The following is a 13957-nucleotide window of genomic DNA, read 5'->3' as shown; positions in this document are numbered from 1 at the left end:
TACACAAGCTCAGAAAGTTTGAGAAGCTCTTAACCCTGGTTGCAGTCTGCAGGGAGAGAGCTTTCTGGCTGAGGGTCTGGGAGGAGTGGATGGGATAGGCACGACAGGCTACACTCTAAAGAAAAGGCTGCAATATAGAGCCATTTGTAACATTAGAAGAACCCTCCATTCCAGATAGAAGCCATTTCGGAACCGTATTGTTCTTTCTGACCTGAAAGGGTGGAACCTTTTTGCAGAGGGTTCATTTATTGTTGCGAAATGGTTCTCTAGAGCACCTTCTTTTGGAGCGTAAGACGGAAACAATTTCTCCCAACCAGGTGGGAAAAAGGGAGAGGTCATTATGCTGCAGCCATCTTGTGTACCTACAGTATCCAATCCCTCTGGATCTACAGTAATCTAGGGTGAGGGTAGATGTATGGGTAGATGGTGCTATATAAATAAAATGACATTGACATATATAAGCATTGACATATATAACCATTGACAGACAAGGCTGCTATATCTACTCAGCCTGCAGCTGACATTGTGTCCACCATCAGCTTCAGTCAGTCCATATCAGCTAAAGCCAGATCCTGGAGGGAGCCACACAATGAAGACTGTTATTAACGGCGTACTACACCGGAAATATATGTTTACTGCAGTGTAGGAGAGCTGATTATTATGGGGTTTGTATGTTTGTTTGTACTCACTGCAGGGATCATGTTTAAACCTGTAAACAGTTAAATGCAAATTTATAATAGGTGTGTCTTTGTACACAATACACACACACACACACACACACACACACACAAACAGTTAAATGCAAATTTATAATTGGTGTGTCTTTGTACACAACAGACAGACACACACACACACACATACACACATTCACCTACACATCCACTATCAAACTACACTAGCTAGAATTCACAGTGTTACAGATAAACTACAATACTCAGCAGCCACTTCACTAGTCCTCTCTCCTCCCTGCCTCCTACTCAAGGTGTATTGGAGCAGAAGGCCAGAGGGGAGGAATTTCAGATCCTCTCATCCAATGGGTTTTGAGAATGGGTCGAGGAAAGAGGATGCGAGGAATGGAGGAGAGACCTCTGCGATTCAACCCCAGACCGAGTTTGAACCTCCTTCTTCCCTTACTTGGAGAAATCACTGGCGTGACAGTAGGGTGGATTAGTAACAGCTGTGTGGTCTTGCGATGCCAGACTGACTCATGAGTCGTACAGCTGTGCAGAGAGAAGCACATTCATTCAAACCTTTATTTAAACTCGAAAGGACACTGAGGTGCGTGCACCTCATTTACAGCATCACCGAGTGAACTGTGCACACATCAAATAAACATCACATCACACATCAAATAAACCAATTACAACTCGAATCACCAAAGACAGAGATCATGTTTTTAAACTCTAACTGAACTGAGTCTGAATGTCATTCCAAGACTTTGGAGCAGCATACGAGAATGCTGTCCTGCCAAGCTCTGTGTTAGTTTGAGGGACATTAAAAACAAGCCAGTCACTGGAACGAGTCCGATAGGAAGGAACGTTCCAGTCCAGTAGGGCGGCAATATAAGGGGGTAGTCTACCGATCACCGCCTTAAAGGAGTAGTAAAGGGAAAAATCATGTTCAGCCCTGTTTTAAGGTTACTTATGATCATATTCAATGGTTCTGATCAAAAAGTTGACAAAACTAGCACTTTTGAGAAAGTTGATAATTGCTCTACCCCCGTTTAGGTCATACAATGGTATGCGGGTGGGCACCGTGAAAACCATTCAAAAACATGTTAAACTCTCGATTTCAAAGACAAGAAGTTCACCAAGGGGGTAATTGGTGTCCGTTGGTGTTCTGACATCAAATTCGCTGCAAAGTATGAATCCTGTAGGGTTTTATTGATCATTTTATGAAATCCATTGACTTGTATTGACGCGACCGTTGTAGATGTGTAGATCAATCCGCAGAGGGGATTCAGGAAGCGGAACTACTTACGGTAGCTATTGTTATTGTTTATGTTGCTAGGCTACCTAGTTTGCGGAAGTTTACACATGTATGTGCTGCGACTAAATAGTTCTATGCTAAATATTTAAAAAAGCCTTTCCAGATGAACTAGAATCTTACTTTATGGCGAATTATATGTCAGAACGCCAACTAACACCTCGGTGAGTTTCTTGTCTTTGAAATTGAGTTTAAAGTCGCACTGAAATGAAAAAAGCATTCTGTCCCATTTTGGTTCACATAATTGGTCATAGTGTCATAGTGTCAACGATGTATGCCCAAAAAATTACAAAATTCTACTTTTGTTTTAATCTTATATCAAAGTATATAATTTCTTACTTCCTGGAAAACGGTAGGTCACGTGCAATGACGACAACAGGTACCTTCGATTTTAGGCCAATAATCTCACGACATCCCCCGTCAATCAACGCTATCCTTCTATCGAATCTGTCTAAAGTTCTTAAAACCCGTCCACTTGTCAATGTTCCAATCAAATGTCCCACCCTCATAGCTTGTTTGCATCGGAAATAAGTCAAACTATGGAAGTTAGATGATCTCAAACAACTGTTTCTGTGCGACTTTAAGATTAAAAAAGACCTCTTGCAATGCAATAAAAGAAAGCTGCAGCTTTTCAGTGGCTGACTGCACAGAATCTGCAGAACAATAGATAACTGTATTGTCAGCATAAAGATGTGCTTGACATGACCCATTCAATGCAGATACAATATTGCTTATATAGATTGCAAAAAGGACAGGACCCAGCACTAAACCTTGAGGGACTCCTTTGGTTAAGGACAGGAACTCTCACACATTGGCACCTAGTTGATAGATAATCCTGGAATCAGCTGTGGGCACCTTCATCTAGACCGATGCTAGCTAGTCTATTCAGTAGTAGTGAATGATCAACTGTGTCAAACGCTTTTGAAAGGTCTATAAAGCGCTGCACAGTGTTTTTTCTTATCTAAGGCCGAAGTAATATTGACAACCAAAGTAATCGCTGAGGTTGTACTATGCTGGGCTCTAAAGCCAGACTGATGAGGACTGAGCACTGAATTGATAGATGAAAGGATTTAAGTTGATTATTTACAAGATCTCAAGTACTTTTGCCAGGCAGGGTAACCTGGAGATAGGTCTATAATTATCAAACTTATCCTTATCACCTCCCTTATGTGGCGGAATCACTCTAGCAGATTTCCACTCAAGAGGGAGCTTACCAGAGGCAACGGAGAGGTTGAAGCTGTTAGTCAGTTGTTCAGAGATAACTGGAGCAGCTAACTAAAGTAGGCCTCCAGATTATCTTCACCTGTGGAGCACTTAGGATCTATTGATTGTAGAGCATCATAAACCTCTTCAGGGGTAAATGGAAGAAAGGAGAAGTATGAGCGGGGTGATGCTGTGCCCTGACTATCAAATGCAGCTTCAGGGTGCGACCCATTGCTGATCCTATCAAAGAGATGTCCTGCCTCAGTAAAATGCAGGTTATTCTGCATTCTGATCGCAGATCTCATGGTTATCGACTAAAATACGGGGGGGGGGGGGGATTGGAGGGTTTGTTTTTATTATTTACATTTACTGCCCTTCAAAATGTTGACGGATTTGAATATGCATTTGTAACTAAATCAAGATAATAGTCTGTTTTAGCTTTTCTCACAGCACTGATGCACTTATTCCTAATCTGTCTGAATGTTAGCCAGTGCTGAAGGTCACCAGAGCGCCTGGCACAAGGCCAGGCTGAGTTCCTGTCCTTAAGCAGTTTAGATAATTCTGAACTAAACCAAGGTGTGACTCTGTCCTTAATGCGAACCCTCCTGAACGGTGCATGTTTATTCACTTTAGCATAAAAAAAAGTCTGTAAATGAGTTCAAAGCTACCTGAACATCAGTTTCAGACAGGGCAATGAGATGCACGTTGCTTCCTAAGTTGTCTAGAAAAGCTTGAGCGTCAAATGATCTGAGGCTCCTCCTCAGAACTGTGTGAGACTTGGATTTAGACAAATTCATCCTTCTTACACAGGCTATCGGACAGTGGTCACTTATCCCCTGATCGAATACACCACAGGCAGAGATCCTATCCGGTTTATTAGAGGGTATTAGATCGATAAGGGAAGACCGTGAATAATTACTAGGGTTTGATCTAGTGGGTTCTGTGATTAACTGAGATAGGCCAAGGTTCCCAGTAACTTCTTTAAGATATTCAGAACTTCGGCCCAGCCAATCTGGCCCAAGTCACCCAAGACAATCAATTCATGATCCGAGAATTCAGAAAGTATCTCTGCTAGTTTATCAATTGAGCTAATATCAGCTGAGGGGAGTCTATAGACACCAGCCACATAAATGAGGGTTAACCCTAACCCTAACCCTAATGAGCAATTGATCCCTAGTGCAACTTTCAAAACAAGCATCTCAAAACATTTGGGGATAGAGACCGCTTTGGTTACAGAAGTAGCAAGGTCTGATTTTAAATATACAGCAACACCACCACCCCTACCTACCCTACATCTATCCTAAATATATTGAATTTAGGCAGCTCAACTGTAGAGTCACACACAGACGTCTTCAGCCAGGACTCCAACAAAACCAATATATCAGGATCAGCCTCAGATATAAGATGTTTTAAAAGATCTATTTTATGCTGCTGAGGGAGACTTCTAATATTTAGATGAATTAACCCCAATCCTTTCATTTCCTTAAATGATTGTGGGCTATTAAGAAGTACAGGAGAGAGGAGTCTAGATCATATGGGACTGTAGTATGGGGATGGAGTGCAATTGAGATTAAGTTAGAATAATGAACAGAAGTGCTCCTGATGGCAGGTCTAAGCCTAGGCAATATAATGACAGGAATAACAGAGGCATGGAGAGGTGCATCATCTGGAGCAGGGTCGGGCCGTCTGTATGTTATGGTGGGGGAGGGTGGGACTAGTGTAGTCGGACGTGGGTATGAGAGAACTATGTTGAGATAGATGGCAGTCAAAACGGATCGGACTGACCTCACTTCAGGGCGAGATCCATGGACAGGGGCAGCTGACAAGGGATTTCAGGGAGAGCTCCATCGACAGGGACAAAACATGTTTTTACCATATCCAAACAAGTGAGATCAGAGATTCCAGGAAGTAAGGATCCATTTCTAGAAAACTCCAACCATGGATGTATTAATAGAACAAACATAGATTCCAACAGACGATTCCAGACTCTACCTTCACCATCTGTTCGAGAGGACGTGGACATGCTTTCCTGCTGATGTTCTGCTGCAGCTCTGCCATCTGCCACCCATAATGTGCACCATTTCATGATCCAACACAAGACCTTGATTGGGCCAATGTCGGAGCCTCTGTGAACCGACATTGGATTGAACATATTAACCAGGTTGTTATGAAGGCTCAGACATTCACTATAATTAGTAGGCTTAGAGTAATTACATTTAGTATAATATAAATCAAATTAATAGGATAATGATTATAATGATTATCAGAGTCTCCCTAGCCCAGTTGCTGGATTAGATACTTGGATTAGATACCTTTATCCTTATTGGTTTGGTAATTATTGTATTTTTTGATATATATTATTGTTTATTGGCTGTAAAGATGTCATCTTTGGACGCCGCGAAAATAATTAGTATTAATTAATGTTGAATGTGCTCAAATTCTCTTTCTCTCGTGGACTCTTAACATCATCAGTCAGAGTGGTATTTGTATTGCCAGTAATATAACAAGTAGCTAACAGTTGTTTGATTAACTGATAGTTCAAACAGTTGGTCGTTAGTTGCTTACAGTAGCCTAAGTCATTTGGAGAGAGTAAAGAGCATTAGAAGGGAGTTCATATTGATTTGCAAGTACAGTAGCTAATTAGCCAGCGCACATTCACATCGTGTGGCCTAGCTATGCTGAGAATCTTCACAGGTTGTATTGGCAATAGCAAATAATTTTGATTTGTACCCAGCAGTCTGTAAACGACAAAGACTTTTGTTTGGACTGTGCTCCGTGGTTTGTCGTTACAAAGAGCAACCAACGTGAGGATATCAGACATTCCAGAGGACATCGCAGAGCTACAGCTCCCCTCTAGCCACTGCATAGAGAGCCAGCACATCAGCCTGTCATCCCCTGACATCACCCTGTTTCAGACTTCCCCACAAACAACATCGAGCTCCAACTGGTACCGTTAGTTAGGTTTAGTTATAGGACATTTAGCATAGGATTTTATCTTAGGGTTTTAGTATAGGATTTATTGTTTGTTTAGGGTGTTTATTATTTACTGTTGTATTGAATATTATAATTGTTCCCCTACCCATTAGTTATTGTCCACTTCAATTGTTAAGACCATAGTAGGGCTGCCTGGTGATGGTGGCCAGCCCCTTTAACTTAGTTTAATATTAATATAGTTAATATAGTATTAGTTTAGATAATAGGATTCTACAGCCCCCCTCAATTTGTAGCCCCGGTTACACAGGTATTAACTATATCTTTGTATTTCACCTGTATTTCACCTGTACTGAAGGTCAATCTAGAAGGACAGAGAGTGGGGAGTGAGTTTTACTATCTGTCTAATCTTGTTTTCCAAACTGTTGTGATGATGCAGGAAAATAATCTGTCTGTCCTCCATTCCCATGGTCATGGGAAATGCTCCATTTTCCTCTCCCAGCATCATCATCATCATCATCATCAACAACAACAACAACAAACAATAGACTCTCATGCTGAGTTCTGATAGGTCGGCTGGTCCTCAGATCTGTGCTGGGGCCTCATTTATCAAAGAGCGTGTAAATTCAGGTGTAAAAGAGGGCGTACGACGAAAACGCGGAAAATGCACAATGTAGCGTACGACGAGAATATTTACACGCTTTTCGGATCTATCAAAAATGTCGTATGCCCTTTTCTGCACGGTAAATCCGAGACGGGCGGGGAAGAGAGCGTACGCGCACGCGCCCCGTGTTCCGCCCTCTCCACGCCCAAATTCAACCATATATGGTCAAAACTATGACAGCTCACACGGGGATTCCCCGGAAGGAACCGACATAATATAGCGTGGAGCATTTAGGACAGACGAGACGTTTATGGAAAAACGCGGAAAGAAGAGAAACTTTTCGGAGACGGAGGTGCATGTGCTTGTTGGTGAGGTCCACGCGAGGAAAGAAAATCATCTTCGGAAGGTAAGCTATTTGTACGAGCCTACATTTGAAAGTGTTGGAAAGCAAACATTCCACACATTCTGTGGTAGGCTATGATTGATTCAGGACCAAAAACAGGGAACGATAACACAGATGACCACTTCATAATGTTAGACCACATTATTAAGACTCTCATCTAAATCACCCGGTAAATCACACTTAAGCATTTATTTGGCTGCCAACAGAAAAACATATCAAATGAATATGGCTGCACAATGAAATGTTTAATGCATAATCAAGTTCACAGACAAACTCAAAGAAAATGATTGAAATTGTTTCTCCAGACTCTGACGTGGGGTGGGACTCAGAGGAGGGGGAGTCTGCAGTGGTCCTGGACCTGACGGTCGTGCCCCCGCGAGTTGTAGCCTCCACATCCAGCGCCACGACCTCCAGTGCCTCCACCTTCTTATCAGCTTTGAATATATATCTTGGCAAACATAACACGGGATGATGTACAAGGAGGGGACAGATACCTAGTGAAAGTACTATTGGTTGCTAGTAAAAAGACAATAACGAGGGCTTGGTATAAGGTGGAACGCCCAACCAAGGAGCAGTGGCTGGGTGTTGTGGAGGAGATGTATGTTAGGGAGAGGTTCACGCATGCATTGAGGATGCAGGAAGGAAAGTTTGAAGGGAGATGGGAAAAATGGATGGATTATAGAAGGAAGTGTGATGATACCACTAATATTAAAATTGTCATATTTGAGTAAGAAAAAAAAGCTGCATGGATGGATGTACCCATAAGCTGTTATTGTAGGTTTTTATGTTTTATTGTATTGTCGTTGTATGGATGGAAAATGCTAATAAAGATTAAAAGTAAATAAGACAAAGAATATGTATCTTGGCTATGGACACACCAACAAGCCAGCCGTCACGCGCAGCGCCTGCCTCCAGTCTAGCCCTACCCTGCTGTGCGCCAGGATGAATGAGTCATGCGTGGAGCCAGGCCACCGTGCCACTACACTTGTGATGAGCATGTCGGCGTCACATATGATTTGGGTATTTCTAGTGTGCACATTTTAGCGATTCACATAGACGTATTCATTCACTGATGGTGCCCTTATGTGGGTGCAGTCGCCATCGCCGTCACCTCTTTGGAGTTCTATCTCGGCCAGTAGCCTAGGCCGAGTAGCGCCGGATTCATTTAGGCTCGCATTACGCACAGGAGGACTGTCATTTATATGCTTACCAAAGAGCAAACAGGTCCACATGATCACATATTAATGACAATCTAATTGGTCAATTATTGCCGTTTGATGGAGTGCCTGCATTAAGTGTGTGACATATAGCGCGGAAGGGTTTGGGACAGCGCATAGGTACAGTTTGGGGAACAAATCCATATCGAACCATGAATGAGCCGGTTAGAGGACACGTCTAATCTTGCATTGCGATATATGTTTGTGCTGAATTGGCCTAGTAGCCTACATGATTGTGCGTTCATGAACTGTCGCTCTTATTCTCTCCGTCAAACATAGTAATTCACCGACGCACCACCTGCGTCGCCAGTTCCCCCTGTGTTCAAGAAGGGCGTAGAACACCGTGTAAATCGGTACGCCAACTGGAGAGGTGTCCTACAAAAGCGCGGAGAAAGGCGACTAAATTTTCGCCCTTACGGCTTGATAAATCGCAATGTGGGGGGGGCAAATGGCGTACGCCTGAACTCGCGAAAAAGACCGTGTAAAAGAAGGCGTACCTCAATGATAAATGAGGCCCCTGGTCCTCAGATCTGTGCTCACTTGTGCCACCGAAAGCCTTCACTAAAAACTATAGGTCAATACCAGAACTTTATCATTGGTATACTCGGTTGGTCAGCCTTCCGTTCTTATTCTCAAAAAGGGGTGCTATACTGTAGAACCATTTGTAACAAATTATTCTGTAAAAATGTTCCATTTAGAATCTATTTCAGGTCGGAGGTCGGAAAAGATTGGTCAGCTAATCGTCTTACGTCCATGTTTTTTGGTTGTAGGCATATACAGTTCATGTTTCAGTGTTTATCTACAGTATACAGTATGTACAGTAGATACAGTACTACAGACCTCTGTACAACAAGAGCAGCGGTGTTGTGTGTCAGTGGCCAGTCAGTCTGGGTTGTGGTATTGTTGATCGGACAGGAGGCTGCCAGCCTGCTGCAGTGTTCCCTGGCTTCGCTCCCACTGTCAATTGACACATTTAATCCCCTGGACTGACCTTTGGTATCACAGAGCACACAGGCGAGTGTGACGCACACACGCACACACACACACACACACACACACACACACACGCACACACACACACACACACACACACACACACACACACACACACACACACTTCCAGAGAGAGAGAGAGAGAAGGGCAGAGGACAACAGAGGATGGGCGAATATTGGTGCGTAACAGAGGGGAGTGTCTTATTATCCACACACCTGTGGGAACAGGAAGAGGGTGGGTGCAGCACAGTATCTGTGTGTGTGTGTGTGTGTGTGTGTGTGTGTGCGTGTGTTTACCTATTGTCTAGAACAGCAACCCTGTCAATAAGCCTTAATCACAAGGTTCTATAGAGGAAACATGAAGCATCTAGAGAAATTGTAAATGTTTGTTTGAAATTGTAATTGTCTATTTCTCAACATGCTTGGGCGTACGTTTATAGTGTCCCATGGTTGATAGCACTGCAGTGGTTTCAATGGTTTGTGAGGCATTTCTGAAACATTCACAGAATCCCTAGCCAGACTCGATCATGCTGTGGTCTCAATGAGGGCTGGGACCCACAGAGGGTCACTCAATCAATCAAACTTTATTTATATAGCACATTTTTTCCAGAGGGAACTAAAAATCATGAGCCAATAGGAGAACTACAAATTATTTTGAGATGATTGAGCAAGCTCCTGGAAACTGCACAATACATTATATTAGCTATATCATAGAAATATATTGCAGAACACATTAAAAAATACATTAAATACAGTAAATAATTACAGATTTTACCTAAATAGTAGGCGACTACAGTAAATGTACAGTATATGTCAGCTACATCATAGTTACACATAGAGTAACACATTATAAAACACACTAAACATTGAATTGTGTACAAATGAATTGAACGAATTGGAAGCAGAGACAAATCTTTGTTGCGTAACAGCAAAGGCTGGAGTTAATAATTTCTTGGCCTCTATGATGTTGATAAAGGTTTTGTTATTTTGAAGCAGCTGGTATTTGTGACAGTTCCCTCAGACTTTACCAGCGGTGTGCGAGATATGTCGACGTCAGAGATATGTTCCTCTCTCTCTCTCTCTCTCTCTCTCTCTCTCTCTCTCCTCTCTCTTCCCTTTCTCTCTCTCACTCCCCCTTTTTCTCACTCTCTCTTTCTCACTCTGGCTCTCTCTGCATCTGCTCTGCACTATTATGAGGAGAGAGTCTGCTTGTGTTAAGTCTGTAGACGTACTAAAGCTTTGATAGGTCTGATTACTGTTATGGTCTTTTGATGACCTGTGTACAATAGGTCGGTCTTGAAAACCAGAGTTAATGTCAGAGAGACTGATCTGTATGAATGAAATGATCAGAGAAGTGATGTGATGATGAAGGTATGAACTATCTGTTCTCCTTTGATGTACAAAATCATTATAATACATGAGAAAATGTGAGTGACCTATACAGCAATAGTAATACACACACACACACACACACACACACACACAAACACACACACACACACAACACACACACACACACACACACACACACACACACACACACACACACACACACACACACACACATGCTTATCATCTGTGAGTTAATATATAACCAGCGTACCACCACAGTGAAAGTGAAGTGAAGGAACGAACCCTCTTTATCTGAGCTCAATGATAACATTGGTCTACGCTCTGGATATGTTTTTCTCTGATGCTGATAAATTCTTCTCTGAAATTGAAAATGTCTGACCTGGTTAGTGAAACATGTCTGAATGTTATGTCAAATGATGAAACTGTCAGCAACGTGGTGAAGATAAGACTGTTAGCACGCTAAGCTCAAGCGGCGATTGTGATTGGGAAGTTGCTCAGGCAGTGCTTGCGTAGTTTGTTTGGAACAACGCTTGTGTGAAACATCACCCCTGGATCTTGCGGAAACCAAGTGGCAGCGGTAGATGTTTGGTTGGTCAGTAGGTCGATAAGTCCCCACATGGGTCACTCAGAACTCCAGTGCGGCTGGCTGAACAACTCCCCCTACGCTAGTCTGAATTTTGCTGATAATGACTCACTTGTAGTTGTATATGAGGTCAAAGCCTCATGATGCGGATCACATGAAGCAGCTTTTCTAAGTTGTTTAGAGAATAGAGAGAACAACAAATACATGGCCTTGTTTGTTGATGTATCTCTTACTGCTGGTGTATGTGTGTGTGTATGTATGCATGTGTATGTGTGTGTGTCTGTGTGTGTTTGGAGTGTGGGGTACTTTTGGAAAATGCGTCATCCTCTGGTTTTATCAAAATGCAGGACGGACAGAAATGTCTGTGCCCATAGAACCAGCTTTTTTATCTGGCTTGTTGACCAAATACTGACAAAACACTTAAAGAGGAAAACTCCCCCTTCTCTTTCTGCGGGGACCCAGGTCAGGCGTCAGGGAAAGTGAACAGCTAGTTCTGTTACTGTATCTGCATGCCAGCTGTATTTACGATCTGGCCCAGGGTCAGTTTGTTCGGTTTAGCCGTGCATGGCTGCAGTCAGAGAGAGAGAGAGAATGTGCCCACTCTGCTCACAGGGAGAGGTGGACCCACAGCTTCCTGTTTCCTTTTACATTGTGACCTAAACAAGGAAATGCTATCAGCGTATTTACCAAAAGAAATCACCAACAAATATAAGGAATTAAAAACCCTCACAGACAATAATATTATGACTCAGATCCACTGCCCGTCCTTAGCAGCAAAGTATATGGCAACCGGACATTTCAAGGCAAGGCAAGGCAAGGCAAGTTTATTTATATAGCACATTTCAGCCACAGGGCAATTCAAGGTGCTTTACATGAGACATTAAAAGCATTTCAGTGGAATAGAAATCTGTTTGACGATCAATTCATCACTATTATCTATACTTTATTCTGTATTATATAGTTAAAATGATATTTAGATTGTCATTCATTGTATTTTTCATTATTTCATGTTTGCTTTGCCAATACTTGAAAAAAGTATGAAAGTGATGAAAGTGATGTCCCCTTCTCTCTCTCTCTCTCTCTCTCTCTCTCTCTCCATCCCTTCACCCCACTCTCTACCTTAAAGTCGCACAGAAACGGACGTTTGAGATCATCTAACTTCCGTAGTTTTACGTATTTCCGACGCAAACAAGCTATGAGGGTGGGACATAATGTTTAGAGAATTTGATTGGAACATTGACAAGTGGACGGGTTTTAAGAACTTTAGACAGATTCGAAAGAAGGATAGCGTTGATTGACTGGTGGATGTCGTGAGATTATTGGCCTAAAATCTAAGGTACCTGTTGTCTTAATTGCACGTGACCTACCATTTTCCAGGAAGTAATAAATTATATACTTTGATATAAGATTACAACAAAAGTAGAATTTGGTAATTTTTTGGGCATACATCGTTGAATAGGTGAACATTATGACCAGTTATGTGAACCAAAATAGGACAGAATGCTTTTTTCATTGCTGTGCGACTTTAAAGGAGTAGTTTGGTATTTAGCGTCATAAGCTCTGTCATAACATTATTTACGATCATACACAGTGCTATGCATAGCTATGCCCATTGAGATCCATTATATGTTTAGCTGATAGTTCTCTAGCACTAATGTCTCTAGCAATAATATCTCCTAACACTGAACACTAATATCTTAAGAGTAGACTAACGAGTCAGTCTCTAAATGCAGTGCTCAACTAGAGAGTGAAGACATTTGTCCAGATTTCTTCGCTAAGAGTGGGTGGAAACAATTTGAGAGATGGAAAAAACCTGCATTGCAGAACCAATCCAATGTCTTTAGGGCAGTCATTCCTAATTGGGCGGTGAATGTTTTGTTTTGATTCTCTACTCCAGTCTGTTTGTAGGACATAATTTCCGGTAAGGCGTGTCTTTCACTCTATTGTAGATGTAGGTAGTGGTTCTGATTGGTAGCATAGGTTTACGGCGCTGTTCTAGCGAAGATTTTCAGAATCAGAATTCGTTTTATTGCCATGCAGTTTTTCAATTTGCAAGGAATTCGCTTTCGGTCGTGGTGCATAACGTGGAGACAGCATTGGGCAGGGTGCAGGGACGAGACAGGACAGTGCAAAGTGCGAGTACAAAGATATATCACCAGACTTTCGGGGGCGGAGATGTCAAAAGTCTGGCATCGCATCAAAGACTCAAGAGTGAAAAGTCTGTCAACATTTTTATATGGACCATTGTATATGATTGTAAATAACATAATAACTTATGATGCTAAATGCTAAACTGCTCCTTTAACTCTCCCTCTACCCCCCCCCCCCCCCCCCCCCCGCCTGCTCCAGCTCCTCTTGTCAGCCATGCCCCTCCTTACTATCTCCCCCTCTCCTCCCCTCTCTTTTCCTCCTTCCTCCTATGCCCTCCCCCACCCCTCGTCCTCCTACCTGTCCTCCCCCCTAGCCTTCCCAGGCCTGGCTCCTCCTCCCTGGCCTTCCCTGGCCTAGCTCCTCCCCCCTGGCCTTCCCAGGCCTGGCTCCTCCCCCCTGGCCTTTCCAGGCCTGGCTCCTCCCCCCTGGCCGTCCCTGGCCTGGCTCCTCCCCTCTGGCCTTCCCGGGCATGGCTCCTCCCCCCTGGCCTGGCTCCTCTCCGAGGGTCCTAGATGCATCAAATAGGATTTGTC

The 13957-nt window shown here is 42.9% G+C and overlaps 1 protein-coding gene across 5 annotated transcripts in view; it reads left to right on the top strand.

Moving 5' to 3' along the window:
• Positions 1-13957, top strand: part of LOC311325812 (5'-AMP-activated protein kinase subunit gamma-2-like) — a 63028-nt gene that overhangs the window by 1015 nt on the left and 48056 nt on the right. Inside the window, exon 1 of one of the 5 annotated variants that reach the window (XM_084458601.1) lies at positions 10977-11072. The exons of the other annotated variants lie outside the window; for them this stretch is intronic. Coding sequence (XP_084314727.1) covers positions 11031-11072 — 42 coding nt within the window. The 5' untranslated portion in view covers positions 10977-11030. Of the gene's footprint in view, positions 1-10976; positions 11073-13957 lie in introns of those variants that run through there. 5 annotated transcript variants of the gene reach the window in all.

The sequence above is a fragment of the Borostomias antarcticus genome (assembly GCF_949987555.1).
Source record: "Borostomias antarcticus genome assembly, chromosome: 2".
Lineage (NCBI taxonomy): Eukaryota > Metazoa > Chordata > Actinopteri > Stomiiformes > Stomiidae > Borostomias > Borostomias antarcticus.
The sequence above is the reverse complement of the archived record's forward strand: the minus strand, read 5'-3'. Positions and strand labels throughout refer to the sequence as shown.